Here is a 25,944-nt window from a genome sequence, read left to right on the forward strand (position 1 = left end):
TCATAGTGCGTGTCTCCACGTACTACGTTCTCACACTGTGTGCATCAGGACCTAGCGGAGAGTGAGCTGGAGCTGTAAAGTAGCAACAGTGCCTGATCAGGAAAAGAGATCTGAGCATGGGGTGGAGAGTGAGCCGGCCTAACTGCTTCCCGGCTCCATAGCTAGAGCAACACTTGAAGAAGCAAAGAGCCACGTGCGGCTCAAGAGCCACAGGTTGGCCACCCCTGGTATAGAACATATGTTTGTTTTTAGAACAGAAAATAGTGGAAAGAATATTTCATACTAATGAAATCTTTCCCGGAGGTCTAAGGTGACAGAGGAGGGAATATCTGATGGTCTAGGGTAGAAAAGGAGGTAAAACTTTATAATTTGATGATATAGGGTTCCTTTGGCATATAAAGGGGTTAATACTTTGCTCACTGTTAATCCATCATTAGATTTTAAAGGGGTTGTCCAGCCATTAGTATTGATGACCTATTGTCAGGATAGGTCATCAATATTTTATTGCTGGGGGTCTGACTTCCAGCGCCTCCACCGATCAGCTGTTTGAAGAGATGGCAGTGATCCATATGAGCGCCGCTTCCTCTTCATTACACTGCACTCAGAAGTGTAGTGTAATAGAAGTCCTCACTCCATTCAAGTGAATGGAGTGGGTGCTTGTATTTACACTACACCACTGCTCCACAGGAGGCCAGATGTAGTGAAATGAAGAGGAAGCAGCGCTTACACAGAGTGCCCCTTCCTTGTCTTACAGCTGATGGATGGAGGTCCTGGGTGTCGGCGATTATATATTGATGACCTATTCTGATGATATGTCATCATCGATATTAAAGGCTGGACAACCCCTTTAACTTGCCCTTTTTCAGTGTTTTTTGTGTTAAAGGGGTATTCCCACCTGGCACCTGTGTTCACACAGAAAACTAAGCTGATATACTGGATAGATAATAATTGTTATATTACTGGGGGTCCAACTATTGGGGACACCCCTATGAGTCAGAGAACAAGGATTTATGGGGGTCATTGATTAAACAGAAATATGCCTAAATTAGACATATTTCTGGCTCTGATTGTGGCACAAAGGTCCTTTGCGCCAAAATCAGCTACTTCAGCTCGCTCACGCCAGGTCTAAAAATGTGGGAGTGGCGTGGGTGGGGAAGGGGACAGACCGGCAGGCCAGTCTCATCTACCATTTTCCAATCCTGTTTTAGGCATAGAAAATTATCTAAATATAACACAACAAGGGAGCTGTCTTACATTTAGAAGCGAAGGAGGAAGTTGAAGTTATGTAGAGGCTGGTGCCTTTTCATACCTTCGGCGGATACACCTCCAGGTATAGGACTTATTAAGACCGGCATCTAAAACACCAGTCTTAATAAATGTGCCCCTATGAATTTTCTATAAATACATATATAGTATTTGAGAATATTGCTATTTTCATATATGAAAACTTATTATAAGGAATGTTCAGGATTCATGTAAAGGCAAAAGAAAATAATCTTTTCTTCATCTATCTCTTTTACAAATGATATAGGTACATGAGAATTCATCATCAGCTGGAATATTATGTTGCATTGGTTGCTGATGCTGAAACGTTATTAGAACAAAGAAAATATTGTTAGTTGCTGATTAAATAAGCTACAGTATGTCTATACTTATGAACAGCTGTCTTTAAAGGGAACCTGTCATCAACTTTATGCTGAAGGGCAGCATAAATTACTGACAGAAATGCTGATTTCAGCAGTGTGTCACGTATGAGCTAAAAGTAAGTGGTTGCCAAGAACTAGCATCATAATCATTCCAGAACAGGCCTTGAAAAGAGCCACATCTACCTGAGAAGAGTCCTGGTTATTCATAATCTCCTGCACTCCCCACCCATCTGCTGATGATTGGCAGTTCTCTCCTAGAGAGAAAGGGAGAAAACTAGGTAGAAGTCATCAGCAGGTGGGCAGGAGAGCAGCAATTCATGAATAACCATGACTCTTCTCAGGTTGCCGTTACTTTTTTCCAGGCCCAGTCTGCAATGATTGTGATGTTGGTTCACGGCAACCACTTTTAACTTTTAAATGACAGACCGATAGTATAGGCAGCATAAAGTTGATGACAGGTTCCCTTTAAAGAACAACTTCCTCCTCCAGGGTTCATTTATATTTAACCTGAATATGAGGAAGTCTGTTTTTTATTGTGTGGTGTTCTGTGCACAAAAAAAGTTTGCTTTAAAATGTCTGTATGTGGGTAACTGGCTCAGTAATAGAAAACAGAGGGTGGTTATTAATAGTACACACCCAGATTAGGTCACTGTCACTAGTGGGGTACCACAGGGGTCAGTATTAGGCCCTATTCTCCAATATATTTATTAATGATCTTGTAGAAGGCTTGCACAGTAAAATATACATTTTTGCAGATGACACTAAACTGTGTAAAGTAATTAACACTGAAGAGGACAGTATACTACTACAGAGCGATCTGGATAGATTGGAGGCTTGGGCAGATAAGTGGCAGATGAGGTTTAACACTGACAAATGTAAGGTTATGCACATGGGAAGGAAAATGCAAGTCACCCGTACATACTAAATGGTAAAACACTGGGTAACACTGACATGGAAAATGACCTAAGAATTTTTGTGAGTAGAAAACTAATCTATAGAAACCTGTGTGAGGCTGCTGCTGCCAAGGCCAATAAGAAAATGGGTTGCATCAAAAGGGGCATAGATGCCCGTGATGAGAACATCGTCCTACCACTTTATAAATCAATAGTCAGACCACACATGGAGTACTGTGTACAGTTCTGGGCTCCTGTCAACAAGGCAGACATAGCAGAGCTGGAGAGGGTTCAGAGGAGGGCAACTAAAGTAATAACTTGAATGGATGGACTACAGTACCCTGAAAGATTATCAAAATTAGGGTTATTCACTTTAGAAAAAAGACAACTGAGGGAAGATCTAATAACTATGTATAAATATATCAGGGGTCAGTACAGAGATCTCTCCCATCATCTATTTATCCTCAGGACTGTGACTGTGAGGAGGGGACATCCTCTGCATCTGGAGGAAAGAAGGTTTGTACACAAACATAGAAGAGGATTCTTTACAGTAAGAGCAGTGAGACTATGGAACTCTCTGCCTGAAGAGGTGGTGATAGTGAATTCGCTAAAAGAGTTCAAGAGGGATATATTTCTGGAGTGTAATAATACATTACTATTATAACATTATGTCTCGTGAGCCTGTGTTCAGGATGGACAGTGTTGGACCGGGGTCCCCTGGGCTCCCCAGAGGAAAGTATTCTCAGGGCCCACCCCCCACATCCTCAATAAAGTCTGATTCAAAGAAAAAACCCTAGTCACAAGTGATTGGCTCCAAATGCAGCTCCACATGTTTTCTTCTTATGAACCTTTGCAGCTCAATATGGAACCAGAGCCCTAGCCCACCAGAGTATCCTATGGTAGGCCAGTCCAATACTGTGGGTGGGGCTCAGTGTATTGCCTGCTAGTGACAATAAAGCAATATCCTGAAATCTACAGCATATATCTTACAGGTGAAACTCGAAAAATTTGAATATTGTACAAAAAATCATTTATTTCAGTAATGCTAATTAAAAGGAATTGCATTAATGCAGCTTAAAATTAGAATTTTGTGAAAAGGTTCAATATTCTAGGCTCAAAGTGTCACACTCTAGTCAGCTAATTAATCCATACCCCCTGAGCATAGGGTGCCTCAAAATTGAGACTTTGGGGTTTCATAAGCTGTAAGCCATAATCATCCAAATGATAACAAATAAAGGCTTGAAATATGTCGCTTTGCATGTAATGAGTCTATCTCATATGTTAGTTTCACCTTTTAAGTTGCATTACTGAAATAAATTAACTTTGCACGATATTTACATTTTTTGAGTTTCACCTGTATGTCCATACACTATATATTGGTGATGAGGATGGTGAGATTTCTTGATTTAACTGCTAATGGATCCTTTGACATTTCTGAGGTCCACACTAGCTTGTCACAGCACTAGTACAAACAGAGTAAAATATTTCACTTTTATGTTGCAGTTCCAGGAGCGACTATACCTGCCTAGAAAAGTTTTTGAGAAACAGGGGAAGATTCAGACTATGGACTCATGCACATGGCCGTGTTCCGCGCATGGCCGTGTTCCGCGGCCGAGAGCGGACCGTGGAAACCCTGCCGGGATTCTTGCTGACAGCATGAGCGCACAGCGTCATTGGTTGCTATGACGCTGTGCGCTTCATGCAGCTGCTGCTGTACAGTAATACACTAGTATAGTATGCATGAGGCCTATGTCCCATGAACGAGTACTTTGACCAAAGAAAAACACTCAATATGAAGGATATAAGATTAGATAATGCAAGAAGTGGGGGAAAACCATTGACATCATATAACCAGTTTGAAGTATCTTACAAGCCTTATGATGTTGTTGCTGTAACAGACAAAATAACCAGATTGGATTATAATTGAAATAATCAGATCAGGTTATTGAGAAATGTGCCTCTCTGCACCTCAGAAGAAAACTGCAGAGAGAACATAATCTGACACTCTGCAGAATATTGTGAAAAACATTGAAGTACGTGAGTCACAGGCTTTTCATATTGAAAGAAAATAATCTACCATATTTTGGTTTGCAAAAAAGAAGGACACTTGAGGCAGGATGGTTGGCAGCGCTGCATTACGTCCTGACAGTGTATTCGGCGAGAACATAGGCAGTGGCAGCACATGCAGAAGAGGTCCAGGGAATGGACTTACTGCTCCCTGGGACCTCCTGTCCTGTAAAGCTGAACTAATGATCAGGGCCGGTTCAAAGTATTATGCTGGCCTGGGCACAGCAGGCGAATTGCGCCTCCTCCTCCCAAATCAATTTAATTCAAATCAATACAAACTGACCCTACTTTCTAATAAAAAGATTTAAACACATTTTATAAGAAGCAATCACAGGTACACCAAATATAAATCCAGTGATTTATAGGCGACATCGCCACAGATTTCAGTTGTTCATACTCTTTTGGTTCAGATCATCATGGGCAGATGTGTTTGGTCAGGTGTGTGCAGCCCCCTCTGCCACATAAGAAAACACCAGTATTAATAAATGACACACTATAGGTGGGGCCTGTTACAGATTTGACATTAGGACCCAGGAGATTAGGTTACACCTCTGACTCATTCCTTCTGCAGTCCATCCCCCACCCCCTATCCAGCTGCCAGTTTAACACTGCCATCCTGTAGCTTCCACCAATACTGTGCCTGCTGCTGCCCCCTGTGCCCACATTACTGTACCAACAGTGCTGCCAATGACCTGAAATACTGTACTGCCAGAATAAGAGCCAAAGGACATGGCTACGGACCTTGGAAATGATGAGGCCCAAAGCAGACTTTTCAAACCCTAGACCCCAAAATTAATCCAGATCTCCTGACAGACCCAAAACTAATACAGACCCCAAATTAGCCACAAATTTACACAAATCCAAGATTACACTTAAAGTCAAATGGCATTATACATCATCGTACAAACCTTTATTGGCTGCCAGCTAATGGGATAATTGACTGCCAGAACAGGACTACTGTAGGTTAAGAGCTTTACTAATCGCACATTTGGAGCAGAGAGGCTATAAAAAGTAACTTAACATTTTATTTGACAAATTATTCTACAACGACTTACAGCTTTCTACAAAACAAGTAATTCCTGCTGAACTTGTTTGTGTTTGCAAATACCAGACATGGTTCTTCCAGCACCTGATGCTTATGAGAATTTTAGAGAAGGGGTTTTCTGGGAATTAAGCAAATTAAAATACTTAAACATTTCTTTATTATAAATATATTCCCAAATACAAATGCCTTTGTCTAGGGAGCAATCATTAGTACACACAAAACCTGTCCTAATCAAACAGACGGACATGTTACTTCACAACAACATCACTGAGCTAAAGATCTGCCTCATTCTTTTCTCTGCTTTTCTTGTCAAGGATTATTATCCTGAAAATAGCTGATAAGATCTTCAGCTAAATCTCTGTGGGAATGTAGTTCATGATAAGACTTGAAGTAAAGAGAGGACGGACAGGGCAGACTGTGGTAATGTGGGGTTGTGGTAATGGAGACTGCACACAAGTGCTGCCGCTTCATTAGCTTCCCCCCTCCACCCTGCTCTGTACGTCATATATCTTGATGAACTCCTTTCCTGCAGAGATTTAGCTGAAGATCTTATCAGCTATATTCAGGATTATAATCCCTGACAAGCAGAGCAGAGAATGAGGCAGTTCTTTAGCTCAGTGATGTGAGGTTGCTTGTCCTCCTGTGTGATTAGGACAGATTTTGTGTTTACTAATAGGGCGGTGGTCATTTTATTTCTCCTGATGATTGCCCCCTAGACAAAATAAGCCATTATAACTATTGAGAGTTATTTAGGAATATATTTACAATATAGTAATATTTTAAGTATTTTCATTTTCTTAATTCCCAGGGAGCTCCTTTAATGAAGAAAGGAAGACTCTTGGTGAACAGTATGTGGACTAGTGATGGACGAACATCGGCTGAGATGGATTGCATACGCGATCGTGCGAACGTGATCAAATGATCGCAAACCGCAAATTCGCGGAGGGCCCCATACACTTTAATGGCAGACAAACCTGGAAAACCTTCAGGTCATATTAGCAGCCACTAAATACTTACTAGAAGTGCACAAATAGTCCCACAACATGAACAGTGACATACTAGAGGGGGATCAATGACTAAAATTTCCACAAAAAATATGTATTTTAATCAGGGGCCATTGGAAATTCTCAAAAATGTGTCCTGCTGGAGCCTAGAAATATTTCATTTTAGGCCACGGGAGTACGGGCCCTAAAAATTTGGCCTTTCGTCTGACATAAAAGAACAAGTTATTAGGTGTCTCAAGGTACATTATGCGGTCAATGGATAACATTTTTACTGTAGCCCACTGGAGTACAGGCCCCAAACATTAGGCATTCACCGTACAGAAAAGATCAAGTGATTATGTGGCTGGAGGTAAATTAGGCGGTCACCGTATAACAATTTTACTGTTGGTCAGTTAGATTATAAGCCCCAAAAATTATGCATTCAACGTACAGAAAAGATCAAGTGATTATGTGGCTGGAGATATATTAGACAGTCAGTGGGTAGCAATTTTACTGCAGGCCGGTACAAATACATGTCAAATACATATGTTTTTGGATTAAATATGAAATTGGATTAAAAACATGGCTAACAAAATCCCCCCTCTTTAGTAAACCCCAAATGATAATAGGTGAAATTCGATAATACGTGATCGCCACAGGTGTTGAATTCCTCCGAGGCCCCAACAATTAGGCATTCACCATAGAGAAAATATCAAGTGACTATGTGGCTGGAGGTATATTAGACGGTCATTGGATAACAATTTTACTGCAGGCCAGTGCAGTACAGGCCCCGAACATTAGGCATTCACCAGACAAAAAAGGCCTTTTATGCCACTGTATTTACATAAGACAGGGACCATTCTATGTTCTGGGTGATGGCGGATATGGTCCGTCACAGGTGTTGAATTCCTCTGAGATCCATGCATCATTCATTTTTTTAAATGTGAGATAGTCGTGAGCTAGGCGAGTGCGCTTATCGGTTGGGATCCCCCTGCTGCAATGAACGTCCTTTCGGACAGGACACTCGACGAGGGGCAAGCCAAGAGTTCCATGGCAAATTGTGCCAGCTCTGGCCACTGGTCAAGCCTGCACACCCAGTAGTCCAGGGGTTCCTTGCTTCTCAGAGCATCCACATCGGCTGTTAAACCAATGTAGTCGGGCACCTGTCGGTCTAGGCATTCCCTGAGGCTGGATCCAGAGGGTGGCTGTCAGTAGGTTGGCTGCAAGAATGATCTCATATCTGAAGTGACCAACACATCTTCAAACCGCCCTCTTCTTGCAGACATGGTAGGATTGATACCCACACCTGTTTCGCTGTGGGTGGAAATTCCTCTGCCAGCACCCGGAACAGCAGAATGCAGCATCTCTCACAGCAAGGCCTTGAAATGCTGCATTCTGACAGCCCTCTGTGATGCTGGTATTATGTCCGCCATTTTGAATTTGTACCGGGGATCTAAGTACGTGGCCACCCAGTACTTTTCCTTTCCCTTTATGCTTTTTATACGGGGGTCCCTCTTCAAACACTGAAGGCCACCATTTGCACTACATTGGAAGTAGTGGAGCGGCCTAGCTCCTGCTCATCGCCCAGGAGAATCTCGTCCTCGGTCTACTCCCCCCAGCCCTGGACAACACCAGGGATCACCGAAAAGTTTAAAGCCTGCTCTTCTTGCTCCTCCTCCTCCCCCTCCTACCCCCAGCCACCATCTTCCTCTGACTCCTCTTCAGACTCCTGCTGACTTGTCTCAGATGGAGTAGCTCCCCCTGGGAATTCCGATTTCTTCATCTTCCAGCTCCTGCTTTGCATGACGCAATGCACGCTCCAGAAAGAAGGTGTAAGGTACGATGTCACTGATGGTGCCCTGGCTGCGACTGACCAGTTTGGTGATCTCATCAAATGGCCGCAGAAGTCTGCATGCAACGCGCATGAGCAGTCACTGGCGCGGTGAAAAGAAACCAAGCTCCACAGAACCTGTCCTGCTGCAGAGTACGTACAGGTAGTCGTTAATATCTCATTGCTGCTGGAGCAGCCTATCAAGCATATACAAGGTGGAGTTCCAGTGCATCGGGTTGTCAGAAATCAGACGTCTGACGGGCAGGTGGTGTCGTCGCTGAACGTAAGCAAGGTGAGCCATGGCCGTGTAAGATCTTCTAAAATGGCCAAAGATTTTCCTGGCCTGCCGCAAGTCGTCCTGGACCCCGGGGTATTTGGCAACAAATCGCTGCACGACTAAGTTCAGAACGTGTGCCATGTACGGAACGTGTGTCATTTTGCACTGTTTCAGCATGCTCAGCAGATTGGCACCATTGTCACACAACACTTAACCAGCAGGGTTAGCCATTGATTGGCCTGTGACCACAGAGCTGAAAGCAGTGCAGGACCAGTGTGGCTCTTGGCTTCCAGGCATAACAACCGCAGCACAGCATGGCAATATCTCACCTGGCACATCAAATAGGTTCTGGGGAGCTTGGGGGGTGCAGCGGAAGAGGCGGTAGCAGTGGAAAAGGAGGAGTCGCCTGAGGAGACGGAGGATGGAGTAGGAGGAGGAGAAGAAGAGGGAGCCCTGTATGTCCACATGGGTGCCTCGGGTTGCAAGCTTGACAGCCATCAGAAGGTTCACCCAGTGGGCAGTAAAAGTTATGTACCTTCCCTGCCCGTGTTTGCTAGACCACCGACACTGTGTGTCAGAAATACATTCACTTGCCTCTGAACATGGCCATATAGCTCCGGGATGCCCTTCTGGTAGAAATATTTACTTCCGGGGACCTTCCATTGCGGTGTGCCAATGGCAACAAATTTTCTAAAGGCCTCCGAGTCTACCAGTTTATATGGCAGTAATTGGCGGGATAGCAGTTCCAACAAGCCAGCGGTCGCCGTTGGGCAAGAGGGCTATCTGGCGTCATCAACTTTTTACACTCAAACATTTGGGCCACGGAAGCCTGCCTTGTGCCAGATTAACTCGACAATGGCACGGTGGAAGGTGGAGTGGAGGACAAATGGGAGAAGAGAGGAGAAGAGGCAGGACGTGGAGCGCCAGGAGTGTGGCTTTGTGGGTTCTGACAGTGTTGCTCCCACTGGGCTCGGTGATGGGAGGCCAGGTCCCTTCTTAAGGCAGTCGTCCCTAGGTGAGTGTTGGGCTTACCGCGACTTATGCGTTGACAGCACAGGCTGCAGAGCACGCGCTGGAACTCTATATTCCACATGTTGGCCAGGCTTTGTGAGCAGCAGAGGGCAATTGTGGTAATACCAGCTACAACTATTCACAAGCGAGGAGTGGGCATTGATGTCAGACCAATGTGAGGTTTGAAAAAACTTTGATAAATCCACACAAATGGTTAGTGGCGATAACGCTATTATCAGCGTAATCATCCCACTGCTGTGTCTACTCCAATGATCGCTGCTCACAATTAAGGACAACACTCTGAATGTGGCAGATGAGGAAATGGGGGAGGACATTACACAGGATGATAGCCAGCCCACCCTCAGCTCGTCTTCTCAGCGCGAATTGGACTGTGAAGAGGAGGATCTGGAGACAGTTGCCTCTGCTACAGAGGGTAGTACCCATGGAACTTTAATTTAATCTGTTCAGCGTGGATAGGCAGAAGAGGAGGAGGAGGATGAGGATGAGGAGATGTAGATTCATCCTGATGTCGACATCGACGTCTTGCCTGTTGGTACTTTGGCACACATGGCTGACTTCATGTTAGGCCGCCTTTCCAGCAACCCTCGCGTTATATGCGTTTTAAATAGCACGGATTACAGGGTGTTCAACCTTCTCGACGGCCAGCATTTTAAAGGGGAATCAGCGGGAGGGGGGGGGCGGCAAAAAATAACTTAGGGGGCAATTGCCTCCCTGTAGCGACGCCTATGGTTAGGAATCTGGCTATTTGTTTTGTGGGTGACCTATAATGATTTTTTGTGGGTGCAATACAGCAGCTTTGCACCCCTAACACAGAAATATAATAATAAATCTGGCTGTCAATTCTGTGGGTGACTTATAGCGATTTTTTTGTGGGTGCAATGCACCATTTTTGTACCGCTGACACATAAATATAATAGTTAATCCATCTGTTAGTTCGATGGGTGACATATACCCATTTCTGGTATGAGCTACACATGCACTGCATATGTGACAGTGAAATTAATATAGTTAATCTGACTGTTAGTTCAACCGGTGACATATTCCCATTTTTGGTGTGAGATAAACGTGCACTTTATACGTGACAGGGAATTTAATATAGTTATTCTGTCTGTTAGTTCGGTGGGTGACCTCAAAGTATGAGGAGAGCATTGTGGTGCTCCTGTTGCAGGGAGAGGACGTGGTCGATCTGTGCCAGCTACAAGCCCAAATGAAACACCTACCTCAGGTGCACGAAGGCGACAGGACATTCAGCGTAATTTTGTAGGCCCGAATTCCGGTGTATTTCTCGTTGCTGAGCCTCAATCCTGGCCTGGTGGTGTGCGATAACGGGCAAAATCTCGTAGCAGCTCTGGGCCCAGTCAGTTTGACGTACATCCCTTGCCTGGCGCATGTGCTGAATATGGTGATGCAGAGGTTACTGAAAAATTACCCAGAGCTGCTGAAGAAAGTGCGGGCCGTGTGTGTGCGCTTTTGGCGGTCTCACCCTGCTGCTGTTCGCCTGTCTGCTTTGCAGCGTAACTTTGGCCTTACCGATGACCGCCTCATATGCGACGTACCCACAAGGTGGAACTCCACCTTGCACATGCTGGAGAGACTGTGCGAGCAGCAGCAGGCATTAGTGGAGTTTCAGCTGCAGCAGGCACGGCTGAGTCGCTCTGCGGAACAGCACAACTTCACCACCAATGAGTGGGCCTCCATGCGGGACGTGTGTGCTGTGTTGCGCTCTTTCAAGTACTCCACCAATATGTCCAGTGTCGATGACGCAGTCCTCAGCATTACTATCCCAATGTCTCCTTAAAAAAAACTTTGGCTGATGATAGAAGAGGATGTAGCACAGGAGAAAGAGGAGGAGGAAGAGGGATCATTTCCACAGTTATCAGGCCAGTCATTCACAAGTGGCTTGGAGGGTGGGTTCCTGCACAACAGATGCCAGGTACACAACTGTCCAGCCAGGGCACAGTTCTGCAGGATGAGGAGGAGGAGGATGATGAGGAGGAGGAACCGTGTTCACAGCAGGGTGGCACCCAAAGCAGCTTATAGCATCAATGGAGCGTAGATGGTAGGGGTATAGAGGACACAGACGATACACCTCCCATAGAGGACAGCTTGTCGTTTCCTCTGGGCAGCCTGGCAGACATGAGCGACTACATGCTGCAGTGCCTGCGCAACGTCTGCCAAGTTGCCCACATTCTAACCAGTGCTGATTACTTGGTGGCCATCCTGCTGGATCCCCGCTACAAGGACAACGTGCTGTCCTTAATTCCGTTCCGATGCGCGAGTACAAGCACACGCTGGTAGATGAGCTGCTAATGGCATTCACATCTGACAGTAGGGGCTCAGTGGAAGAACAAGGCGAAGGCAGAGGAGGAGAAAGAAGTCGCCAACGCAGCTTGGGCACCGCCAGCATCTCAGAAGGGAGGGTTAGCATGGCAGAAATATGTAAAAGCTTTGTCAGCACCCCACAACAACCAGCACCACCAGCTGATATGGAATGTCTTAGCAGAAGGCAGCATTTCACCAACATGGTGGAACAGTACGTGTGCACATGCCTACACATACTGACTGATGTGTCTCCAAATTGGGCACATGGCCAGAGCTTGCCCTTTACGCCTTGGAGGTGCTGGCCTACCCTGCAGCAATTGTATTGTCCGAACGTGTGTTTAGCATCGCAGGGGGGTAATCACAGACAAGCCCAGCCGCCTGTCCATAGCCAACGTGGACAAGCTCACGTCCATTAATATGAACCAACCATGGATCCCACAGGACTTGTCCATACCCTGTGCTAAGTAGACAAGTATACCGGCCTCACCCAGCCATTGTTATACTCCAGCACACTTTCTCTTTGAATTGGAACCCAATGTTTTGGGGTCTTCCCAAATTTATAAAAAATAAATAAAATAAAAAATAAAGCAAAATAAAAAATAAATAAAAACTACAAAAACAGTGTTGGCTACCTCCTCCTCCTCCACCGCTGCTTCCACCTACACTGCCACGTCCACCACATCCTTAACCTCCTACTCCATTTTGACCTCCGCCTCCTAGTTCAAGATTATTTTTTTTATTTGTTTTCTATTCTATGTTATTTTAAGTCATTTCCCTATCCACATTTGGTTGCAGGACAACTGTCCTGCTCTTACCCCCATTTTGCTTCTTTTTGCAGCCCTTTAGACCTTACTATGACTTATTATTATGACATATTAGTGCACCAAAGTTCAGGTCCCCATTGAATTCAATCGGGTTCAGGTTCGGGTCAAATTCGGGTCCCGAACCCAAACTTTGACCCTAAGTTTGGCCAAACTCGGCAAACTCGGACATCCAAGGATCATCCCTAGTGGTCATCCAAGATATACTGATTGCAAAATTTAGACTTGTTCCCTTCTTTTGGATCCATTTCTCAGGATAATAGACTGAACTGGATGGACGCATCTTTTTTCAGCCTTACACACTATGGTGCTATGAAATAATTATCGCAGTGATGTCATAGTAAATGGATATTAATTAAACATTAAAGCTTAAAGGGAGTGTATCGGATATGTTTTCTTACTAATTAAAACCAGACACTGCTATGTAGTCTTTTTTATAACTCTTTTTTATTTTCTGATTGTAGTCTTTTTAATTCTATTTTCTGTACATGATTTTGCAGGTCCCCTTGTTTCCTGAGATGCTGTTGGCAGCATTAAGAGATATGTTTTAAAGTGGCTGTCCTTTAAAATAATTATAAACACTGACGTCACAGTAGAGAGAATAAACACTGATATTCCCTTGCATGTCAAGGTGTCTATTTTGTCTCTGCAGGCACTAGAGCTCAGGTGTAACTGCTTCCTTTGCGCCACTATAGTTATGCCTATGACCATTTTTTTTACTGTACTGAATGTTTTTTTTTCTCTTGATGGTTGCAGTAGAGATGAGCAAAGTTTTGAAAAATTTGATTCGCCGAAGTTCACTAAGAAAGTCTATTTGTTCCAAATTAAATTTTCACGAATCGCTATAGATCAGGTATAGCCAGGCCACTCTGTCAACAGGCGCCATGGCTGCTGGGTGTCTGCTGTTTTATAGAGCAGACACCCGGAACTAATTTCCACAATCGGCTGTAATGCCTGTCACAGATTTTTTTTTATTTTTTTTTATTTTAACTCTTTTATTGAGTAATATCACAGATACAGAGATAAAGTATCATGAAAATAGAGACGTCCATAAGTCTCCAGCAAATTACAATTGTTTCTTCAATGAGCATTGCTTCAATAAACATTACTACAATAATGGGGATGGGGAAGAACAACTGGTCACACGTTTATGTGTTATGTTAGGCAAGAGCAAACAGGTAATTGAGTTCACAATAATAAGGGTAGATTCATCATCTGAGGCGGGTTAGGCAGGTAATCTCCAGTAGCCGCGGATCTATAACTTAGCGTGTAGGTGGCTGAAGTTATCAACCTTACTCAAAGATCTTGTTAATTTCTAGAGGGATTAAGCCCTCAGAAGTTTTAGTTAATGTATCCTCTAAAGGACTTCCACACCTTCCATGTCTTTTCAAAATTATGGTGTGATCTGGCTTCCCAGGAGGATATCTCCTCAATGTGAATATGCACAAAGAAAAGTCCAGCTCACCCAATTATTCCACCACCTGCGTGCACGGAAAAGGCCGGCAAGGATATCTCCTCAAGTCTGAATATCTGATCGATCTTAATTAAGGAACCATTGTTCCATGGATGGGACTTCAGGAGAGAGCCACATGGTTGGGATCAGGAGTTTGGCCGCACTTAGTAAGTATTTAAACAGTTTTAAGTTGGGAGTAAAGAGGTCTGCAGGGAAGAGGTTTATGCAGTGGTCATCCGGGTGTGCTCCGGCTCCCTCTGGCGGGGATCGAGGGAGCCAGAGCATGTATGCAGTAGCCCCAGTCCTCCTGTGTGATGGCACCAGAGATGATACACAGCATTTAGGTGGGAAAACCTTCCTCAAAGCAATAAAATTCAGGGATTCACAACAGGGATAACCATTATCTCATGTGGAGATTAATCTCATAATCTCATGTGAGATCCCTTCCTACTATGAACCAATTTGTATTTTGCTTTTTAAATTATTAAGGTTAAAACCAGATGTCGAACATGGTGGATGGATCAAACATGGTCACTGGATTATTGCAGCAACACTTGAACACTTGCCACGCCCTTCACTATTCTCACCTCACAGGACGCTGGCAGACAGAGTGCTAGATGAGGCTTTTATAGGACTGTGACATCATAAGGGATAGCTACTTGCGGATTGGATGGCTACACAGCATTATGGGTGATCTTGAGTTTCCGGGCAGGCACCTTTTTAGGAAAACCTGATTTGTTACCACGTATCACGAGGAAATTCAGCTTCATTGCGAATCACAGTTTTCCTAAACTTTGGACTAAATTCTGTATCAAATGCTTTACTTTGCTCAACACTAGATGCAAACTACACAGAATTCTTTTTATTTCTAAAAAGGATCTTTAGGGTGCTATTACACATAGGACGATGGTCAAATGTCACGTTCATCAGTTACCAGTAATTGCCAGGCTGTGCCTGTACTTGCAAGTTGAAACCACAGAAAGTAAAGATGCAGGCTGACAATTAGAAGTAAATGCTGCTGAAAGGGTACACAGTTTTGAAATGTACATATATTTATATAGTGTGCCTGCAGTCCACTGCATTAGAGGATAATGTAATGTCAATATTGCACTATGCATCTCACAGGATGTGTATGGGGGTAGACAGTCAACTTGCTGCTCCTGCAGGTTTGGAAGGGGCATCAGTCTGAACCTGCAGATCTGATTGAGACCCCTACATCCTGTTTAGTGGTGGAAGCCCCATGGCATGTGCCCTGGGTGCTTTACCTTTAATTCAGCCCTGGTTGTAGTACATATTCCCAGATAAGCAAGAGTAATTTCTTTTTATTTATATGCTGAACATGTCCATACTTTTGAAAGTCCAAGGAGGGACAATGACAGGAATTTTTTTATACTAAGACAAGCATATAACTCCAATCATTGCCTGTCTATACATGCCCAATCCTGCCCAGTCTCCACACAGTAATTATTCCTCCGTACTGCACCCTATACAATAGTTATGCCCCCTTTACACTCCCACACAGTAAAATGTTCCCTTACTGCCCCCACACAGTAGAATGCTGCCTTAGTGGACCGATCATTATAGTATGTCCCCTTAGTGCCACCTCACAGTAAGAAGGCACTTTGTGCCCCTACACAGTAGTTACAGTATTCTTATTATAGTGACCTACACTGTAGTTATTCCCTCTGAGTGCTCCCACACAGCAGTTATGCCACCTTAGGTTCCCCACACAGTAGAATGCCCCCATAGTGCCCCACAAGTAGTTATGCCCTCCTTACAGTAGTTTTGCCCACATAGTACCCCCCACACAATAATATAAAAAAAGGAATACTCACTTAGCCCTATTCCTCCCATGAATGGATCACTTCATGCTCTCCCCAACAGAAGGCACCATGCGATCATGTCATCACACCTGCTGAGCTGAGCCTGAGAGCGCACTGGCAGGACATGATCCTCAGCCTGAGAGCTCTCCAACACAGCTCAGACTGAACAATGTAGTCACCGTACTGTGCTTGCTGCCACGGAGAGCACAGAGCAGAGAATAGTAGAGCAGAGAGCTATTGGCTTCCTAATCCACCTTTGTATTTAACTCTATTTGCATCCTGAGGACGCAGCTACACTTGAAATCAATACATACTTAAGTGGCCTTGGGACTGAAAGACAGCTGCTATAAATTCAGGATGTAGGCATGTCCATATCCTATAATGGGTCTAGTATTTGCCAAAAGAGTATCCTTTTGAAATATATTTTGGCGTTAGCAGATTTTCTTATTATTGTGTTACTGGTCGCCTACAAACCTTTTTAGTACAAGGGAATCCAGTTAAGAACATAAATAATACAGCAAATCTTGAAAACAGAAACTGCAACAGGAGTATTTGTTTGACACTAAGATTTTTTTGTACTAAATGAACACTATATGGTATTGTTTTGTTGCTCATGTGTCAGTAATTTGCACATTCTATGTGCTCACTGTTTGTGGCCACAACCACATCAGTTGTGATTACAATATGGCACTGCTGTTTTAATAATTAAATTGTGATAATATAAAGACTGTTATGTGGGCACATAAAGACGACTGTGTGGTCTGGTGTGGCATTTCAGTGGTCTTTTGTGCACTGTATACCACTGGTTTGTTTGTGAGACTGATGAGGAAATACTAATACTGTGGGCATGGTTATGAACTAATATGTGAGTATGGTAAAACCTTGTCCTACATTGTCTTTATTTTTGTTTTTCAATTATTTAAATGTATACTTTAAAATAATTATTCCACAATGATGTTACATGTTTTGATTACTCAAAACATTACTATTTATCAGTTTTAATTATTTTTAGGAAATACTCATGTGTTGAGATGTTGCTGGTACATACCTTTTATGACACCTGTTCATTTGCATCCGTGTCAGATCAACTACCTAATACTATATGTCCAGGGTGAAAAGAAGTCCCTTTTAGTGCGCTGAATCTTATTGTCTGGCCTGCACAATAGCCACCACCGGTTGGACAGAGCTACTGGGCATATTGATCCGCACACACTGGACAAATTAGGTGGACATTCTGAAGCGGAAATCAAGCAAACAAAAGACGTTGCAATATCCAGTATGTAGCAGCAATATGTAGATATGAGTATTTATAATACAATATTTAATCATGGTGACAACCCCTTTAACCACTTCAACCCCACTAGCTGAAACCCCCTTAATGACCAGGCCACTTTTTACACTTCTGCACTACATTACTTTTACCGTTTATTGCTCGGTCATGCAACTTACCACCCAAATGAATTTTACCTCCTTTTCTTCTCACTAATAGAGCCCAGACAGTCGAAAACCCCCACAAATGACCCCATTTCGGAAAGTAGACACCCTAAGGTATTCACTGATGGGCATAGTGAGTTCATAGAACTTTTTATTTTTTGTCAAAAGTTAGCGGAAAATTATGATTTTTTTTATTTTATTTTTATGTTACAAAGTCTCATATTCCACTAACTTGTGACAGAAAATAAAAACTTCCATGAACTCACTATGCCCATCACAAAATACCTTGGGGTGTCTTCTTTCCAAAATGGGGTCACTTATGGGGTAGTTATACTGCCCTGGCATTTTAGGGGCCCAGAGGCGTAAGAAGTAGTTTGAAATCAAAATCTGTAAAAAATGACCGGTGAAATCCGAAAGGTGCTCTTTGGAATGTGTGCCCCTTTGCCAACCTAGGCTGCAATAAAGTGTCACACATCTGGTATCGCCGTACTCAGGAGAAGTTGGGGAATGTGTTTTGGGGTGTCATTTTACATATACCCATGCTGGATGAGAGAAATATCTTGGCAAAAGACAACTTTTCCCATTTTTTTATACAAAGTTGGCATTTGACCAAGATATTTATCATACCCAGCATGGGTATATGTAAAATGACACCCCCAAAACACATTGCCCAACTTCTCCTGAGTACGGCGATACCACATGTGTGACACTTTTTTGCAGCCAAGGTGGGCAAAGGGGCACACATTCCAAAGAGCACCTTTCGGATTTCACCGGCCATTTCTTACACATTTTGATTGAAGACACCCCAAGGTATTCCCTGAGGGGCATGGCGAGTTCCTAGAATTTTTTATTTTTTGTCGCAAGTTAGTGGAATATGAGACTTTGTAAGGAAAAAAAAAACATCATTTTCCACTAACTTGTGTCAAAAAATAAAAAATTCTAGGAACTCGCCATGCCCCTCACGGAATACCTTGGGGTGTGTTCTTTCCAAAATAGGGTCACTTGTGGGGTAGTTATACTGCTCTGCCATTTTAGGGGCCCATATGCGTGAGAAGTAGTTTGCAATCAAAATCTGTAAAAAATAACCGGTGAAATCCGAAAGGTGCTCTTTGGAATGTGTGCCCCTTTGCCCACCTAGGCTGCAATAAAGTGTCACACATCTGGTATCGCCGTACTCAGGAGAAGTTGGGGAATGTGTTTTGGGGTGTCATTTTACATATACCCATGCTGGGTGAGAGAAATATCTTGGCAAAAGACAACTTTTCCCATTTTTTTTATACAAAGTTGGCATTTGACCAAGATATTTATCTCACCCAGCATGGGTATATGTAAAATGACACCCCAAAACACATTCCCCAACTTCTCCTGAGTACGGCGATACCACATGTGTGACACTTTTTTGCAGCCTAGATGCGCAAAGGTGCCCAAATTCCTTTTAGGAGGGCATTTTTAGATATTTGGATCCCAGACTTCTTTTCACGCTTTAGGGCCCCTAAAAAGCCAGGGCAGTATAAATACCCCACATGTGACCCCACTTTGGAAAGAAGACACCCCAAGGTATTCAATGAGGGGCCTGGCGAGTTCATAGAATTTTTTTTTTTTTGGGCATAAGGTAGCGAAAATTGATTTTATTTATTTTTTTCTCACAAAGTCTCACTTTCCGCTAACTTGGGACAAAAATTTCAATCTTTCATGGACTCAATAGGCCCCTCAGCGAATACCTTGGGGTGTCTTTTTTCCAAAATGGGGTCATTTGTGGGGTGTTTGTACTGCCCTGGCATTTGAGGGTCTCCGCAATCATTACATGTATGGCCAGCATTAGGAGTTTCTGCAATTCTCCTTATATTGAGCATACAGGTAATGAGATATATTTTTTCCGTTCAGCCTCTGGGCTGAAAGAAAAAAATGAACGGCACATCGCATCGATCAATGTGGATGAAAAAATCTCTGCCAAAAAAAAAAAAGGAGGGGGAAGGCGTCTGCCAGGACATAGGAGCTCCGCCAACATCCATACCCACTTAGCTCGTATGCCCTTTCAAACCAGATTTCTCCATTCACATCAATCGATGTGGATGAATAAATCATTGCCGGGATTTTTATTTTTATTTTTATATACAAAGTGTTTGCCAAAGCATAGAAACACCGCCTCCTCCTCAGCTCATATGCCTCGGCAAACGTATCTTTTACTGCAGAGGAGAAATCTCGTCTTGCAGCGCCGCATACACCGACTTGTGTGTAATCTGACAGCAGCGCAATGCTTCTGTCAGAATGCACATCAGTGCTGCAGCTAGTCGATTGGTTGGTCCACCTGGAAGGTAAAAAAAACTAAACAAAAAAGAAAAAACCAGGCCGCAACGCAATAATTTTATGAACTTTTGAACAGAACATATAAACTTTAACTTTTTGAACTGAACATTAACCTTTTTGCTTACTGGTGATTTATTTTAATTTTTTTACCTTTATAGGACAAACCTCTCCTTCCCCATGGGACAATGTGCAAAGCGCAAATCGCCCAAAGATGTGGCGAAGTGCGTTATGCACTTTGTCCCAGGTGAAAGGAGAGGTTTTGCAGCAGCTCTGTGTGAATGGGCCCTAATAGCCCTGTGTGCCTGTCCTGGTGAGATGTGATCCCTATGCTAGGTGTACCTGTGTGTGGTACTTCCGGAAACACTCCCCTAAGCATAGAGCAGGGTGGTCAGGGCAGTCAGGAAAGAAATAGCGGGTGTCACGCCTTATTCCACTCCTGCTACAGACACAACATCTTTTTCGGGGTGACGGTTGGGTTGAGGTACCGGCAACGACATTGAGGAAATGTCGCTCTTGTAGACAGCTAACTACACTGGTGGATGGGGCCACGGAACCTCCTGGGTACAGGAGGTTCTCGATGATCTCTTCCTGAAATTTGAGGAAGGATCGTGTTCTCCCAGCCTTACTGTAGAGAACAAAACTATTATACAGAGCCAATTGAATTAGGTATACAGACACCTTCTTATACCAGCGTCTGGTGCGGCGGGACACTAAATATGGAGACAACATCTGGTCATTGAAGTCCACCCCTCCCATGTGAAGGTTATAGTCGTGGACTGAGAGGGGCTTTTCAATGACACGGGTTGCTCGCTCAATTTGGATTGTCATGTCTGCGTGAATGGAGGAGAGCATGTAAACGTCACGCTTGTCTCTCCATTTCACCGCGAGCAGTTCTTGGTTACACAAGGCAGCCCTCTCCTCCCTTGCAAGACGGGTGGTAACGAGCCGTTGGGGGAAGCCCGCGCGACTAGTTCTAGAAACAAATGCCTGAAGAGGGCCACACTTGTGTAGAAATTGTCCACATAAAGATGGTAGCCCTTGCCGAATAAGGGTGACACCAAGTCCCAGACTGTCTTCCCACTGCTCCCCAGGTAGTCAGGGCAACTGACCGGCTCCAGGGTCTGATCTTTTCCCTCATAGACACGAAATTTGTGGGTATAGCCTGTGGCCCTTTCACAGAGCTTATACAATTTGACCCCATACCGGGCGCGCTTGCTTGGGATGTATTGTTTGAAGCCAAGGCACCCGGTAAAATGTATTAGGGACTCGTCTAAGCAGATGTTTTGCTCTGGGCTATACAAATTTGCAAATTTCTGGTTGAAGTGGTCTATGAGGGGCCGAATTTTGTGGAGCTGGTCAAAAGCTGGGTGGCCTCTGGGACGAGAGGTGGTGTTGTCGCTAAAGTGCAGGAAACGCAGGATGGTCTCAAATCATGTCCTGGACATAGCAGCAGAGAACATGGGCATGTGATAAATTGGGTTTGTGGACCAATATGACCGCAATTCATGCTTTTTAGTTAGACCCATGTTGAGGAGAAGGCCCAGAAAAAATTTAATTTCGGAAACTTGGACTGGTTTCCACCGGAAAGGCTGGGCATAAAAGCTTCCCGGGTTGGCGGTTATAAATTGTGTGGCATACCGATTTGTTTCTGCCACAACTAAGTCTAAGAGCTCCGCAGTCAAGAACAGCTCAAAAAATCCCAGGGCCGAACCGATCTGAGCTGTCTCAACCTGAACTCCAGACTGGGCGGTGAAAGGGGGAACTACAGGTGCGGCTGAAGTTGGGGACTGCCAATCAGGGTTTGCCAGCACCTCAGGGATTCTAGGGGCTCTACGGGCCTGTCTGTGCGGTGGCTGCGACGGGGTAACTACTGCACGTGCCACCGTACCAGCTTCAACTGCCCTTCTGGTGCTCGCCACTTCACCATGTTGTACGGCAGTGCTGGTACTAGGTCCAGGATGGGCTGCGCTGCTGGTGTATGCCTTACCACGTAATACGACAGCGCCAGCCCCTCTCTGCTGCCCTTGAAGCGGATCCTGCGCAACCTGTGGTCTAGCGACACAGGGCCGGGTACGCCTGGTGCTATCAGGGACCTCAGCCTCCTCGTCCGAACTTTGAGTCAGACTGCCACTGCTTTCTACAGGTTCATATTCTGACCCGCTAGATTCATCAGATGAGGGTTCCCCACTGGAGGCCGCTGCGGTTGATAAAAAATATCAAAACTGATTTTTTTTATCGCCGCAGCGCGTGTAAAGTGAATGTGCAGTGATCAAAAAAAATAAAAAATTTTGTCACTGCGGCAGGGCGGGCATGGGTGAACGCACGTGTGGGCGACCGATCAGGCCTGATCGGGCAAACACTGCGTTTTGGGTGGAGGGCGAACTAAGGTGACACTAATACTATTATAGATCTGACATGATCAGTTTTGATCAGTTAGAGATACTATAAAAGTACAAATGCTGATTAGCGATACACTAATCAGCGAATAAGTGACTGCGGTGCGGTGGGCTGGGCGCTAACCGATCGCTAAACTACCTAACCAAGGGGCCTAAACTATCCTAAAACCTAACGGTCAATACCAGTGAAAAAAAAAAGTGACAGTTTACACTGATCACTTTTTTCCTTTCACTAGTGATTGATAGAGGCGATCAAGGGGTGATCAAAGAGTTAATAGGGGTGCAGGGGGTGATCTGGGGCTAAAGTGTAGTGTTTTTGGTGTACTCACTGTGAAGCCTGCTCCTCTGCTGAGACCAACCGACGAAAAGGACCAGCAGAGGAGCAGGGAAGCCATATAACACATCATATTTACTAATATGATGTGTTATATGGCTTCTGATTCGACATTTTAAAAATTGCCAGCCTGCCAGCCACGATCATTGGCTGGCAGGCTGGTGACGAAATGGTGCTTGTAATTTTGCCGACCCGCGATGCGCATGCGCGGGCCGGCTCAGCCCGAAATCTCGCGTATCGCGAGATGACGCACGGATGCGTCCAGGAGGAATAAATCAACCGCCTCCCGGACGCATCCGTGCGTTACATGGTTGGGAGGCGGTTAAGTACTGTATATATTATTGTCAATAAAATTGTGCTGGAGAGCAACACTTACACATTTCCTACATTGTACAAATAGTAGAATGATTTTCTATATTTGTTCCTTAAAGTGTAAAACTGACCTAGATAAAGCAAATTGTGTGTGCTTTGGTTGATGGAATTGGGGGGCACCATGTCTAACCTCTATCTTCAACCTTACTTTCACATGTTAGATTTTAAATAATAATAAATAACAATGTTTCTGTCTTTTAGAAAAGAAGATGTGGACGGTAATGATACTGATGACCTTTCTGCATACCCCTGCATACACCATTGCTGAAAGCAATACATGTTATACATTAAATGGTACTATACTAATTTGGTCAAAATTCAACAATTGTTCGAATGTAATCTTAAGGCATAAAAGCATCACTGCTATTGAAACGAGTCAGGAAAGTCGTTATGACAAACTTATGAAATTTGATATTTCTGATAATAATCTTAAAAGACTTCCTGAAGATTTTCTATTTAATTCAGTTTGTTTGGAAGAAGTTCACCTAGGTAACAACAGTCTAGAGAGCTTACCAGAAATGTTTCTCATAAATTCATCTAGACTGAAAACTTTAAGTCTTGAAGGTAATCCACTACGTGAAGTTCCTGCAAGTGTTTTCCATGTGACTCTTGTCACCCTGACCATAGACTGCAAATGTGAATTGGTCAGCAATATTTCGATGCATTTGAATGGCAATGTTACAAAATACCCCAAACTGTCTGCAACGTGCCAAATGTCTTCAGAGTGGATGAACCTAAAGGACTTCTATGAAGAAAACTGTGGCAAACAATACTTAGCCCTGTACATCGTTTTACCAATATTGGCGATAGGATTGATCATTGGAGGTGTAGCTCTGTATATATGGAAGTGGAAGAGAAGTTCAACAAGTTTAGAAAACAAGGGTGCACCAGACAAGTCACCTGCTCATGTGCAACAACGTTACACGTCAAGGAATACGGAAGGAATTGAGACAACTTTAAGCCCACACCAGAGACAAGATTATGAAAATGTTTTTGTTGATCACTTGCGGGCTACTGAAACAAAATCTCATGGCTTTATGGGAAATGAGCATAAACCAAGCACTCACAGGTAGGCGGTTGTGTTAATTTTGTTTTATATTGCTACTGTATAAACTGTTTTGATATAATCTTCGAGCGTGCCACATTCCATAGAGTCTATGGAAGAGTACTCTGCCATCTGATCTGACTTTATTTGTGGGAGATGCAGCCATCTAACACCCAGAAAATATTAGGCATGTTCCTTTTGCTAAGAATACAGTGAAATGCATATAGGTAGATTAGGTTGGCTCACTGACTGCATAGACAAGGGTGTAGACTAGAGTCAAGCGAGCAGTTGTGTCCTGTACACCTAGAGCAACAATCAATAAATGCAGAAACTAATAGATATTGGCACTCAAGACTTTTGCAGTATCTTATATTTATTCTGTTAATGATGCATAAAATATACCCTGCGGTAATAACCATAAAATGATCAAGTACTCAATGATAACAAAGATCAAACATATATGTATGTAAAATAAATAAAACATTTGCAAAGTTCCATTTGAACTAAATATATTCCTAAATACACGAATCACTCTTTGGCCAGATTCAAATCTACTGCAATTCTGGCATAGGAAAAAAATTTTTTATCCCTGGACCCACTGGATTTCATTGATTATAAAGAGGTCCATCAGATTTCCAGTGTGGATATTGTCATTTTGATGGACAAAATACTATTGAATGCTTTCAATCCACCAATAACGCACAGTGTGAATACCACAGTACATAAATGATCCAATACCACTGATCTAAGGGATTATTTGAATAGAGAACATATATAGATTCTAGTTTAATGATGCATAAGAAAATAAATAGTTCTATGGGCTGCATGCTGCTAAAACTGTTAAGACGAAGTCTGTTATGACCACAAATATAAATTGTGAAATAAGATTAAGACATGGTTCGATTTGTAGACTACACATTATTAAAAAATAATAAATAATGCATTGTTTGAATTTTTTTTAACATGCATGAGAAAACATACAGTACTTGAAGCATAATTAGTTGAACATGAACAGGATTGCTTCAGTAACATATACAGTGCCTATGTTGGGATTGATGTCAGACCAAGTCAGGATGCTCATGTGAGAAGGAGCCTACTATAGATATTGTGAAACCGTAAATCTTTGTATCTACATTCAAACCAATGGGAGCAAGTGTTTCAGATTCATGTATCATTCTATTACTTTTTCTGGGCATATGGGTTAAAAAGTCCCTATACAGTATGTAATGCTGTCAAGACAAGACGTTTTGGGTTACTTCAATGTGCCTGTTTAACCCCTTACTGACATTTGCCATACATGTACACAGAATATCTGGTGTTTAAAAATGACATCTTCTCAGGAGCTAAGTGAGGACAGTAGCCAGAAGGTGCCTGCAGTTTTACCTTTTATGGAGACCCTTGTTCTTTGCTTTTCCTATCAGCTCAAACAGCTATTATGTCCACTATGAGAAAAAGTCACTTTTAGTGCACTAAATCTTATTGGGTGACCTGCACAATAGCTGCCACTGGTTGGACCAAGCTACTGGGGATATGCATCCATCCACACTGTACAAATGTGGGCATCATTTAACTCCTCAGATGCTAGATGACAATGGCAACTGAGTGGTTATGACTAGGAGTGGACTGCTGACATTGATCAAGAAACCTGAGCAAAGAGATTGTGGGAGCCATTTGACTGCGATGGCAGCCTTGGGTATTGTGAATGTTCTCAGGCCTGCCATAGTTAATGGGGTTCTCTGGGAGTGATTTAAAATAGTTGAAAACATGTCCTAGAATGCAAGCAGGAATGGTTGCCTCCACTTGCAGAGCTGCCTAGTCGGATGAAAGGAGTGGGCCTCACTACACACTATACCCCCATTAAGT

At 43.5% G+C, this 25,944-nt stretch overlaps 1 protein-coding gene across 3 annotated transcripts in view; it reads left to right on the plus strand.

Moving 5' to 3' along the window:
• Window positions 1–25,944, plus strand: part of LRRC25 (leucine rich repeat containing 25) — an 86,743-nt gene that overhangs the window by 56,045 nt on the left and 4,754 nt on the right. For all 3 annotated transcript variants that reach the window (XM_044284874.1, XM_044284892.1, XM_044284883.1), the window contains one exon: window positions 23,238–24,105. In XM_044284874.1, the coding sequence (XP_044140809.1) occupies window positions 23,246–24,105 (860 nt within the window). In that variant the 5' untranslated portion in view covers window positions 23,238–23,245. The remainder of the gene's footprint in view (window positions 1–23,237; window positions 24,106–25,944) is intronic.

The sequence above is a fragment of the Bufo gargarizans genome, chromosome 1 (assembly GCF_014858855.1).
Source record: "Bufo gargarizans isolate SCDJY-AF-19 chromosome 1, ASM1485885v1, whole genome shotgun sequence".
NCBI classification, from domain to species: domain Eukaryota; kingdom Metazoa; phylum Chordata; class Amphibia; order Anura; family Bufonidae; genus Bufo; species Bufo gargarizans.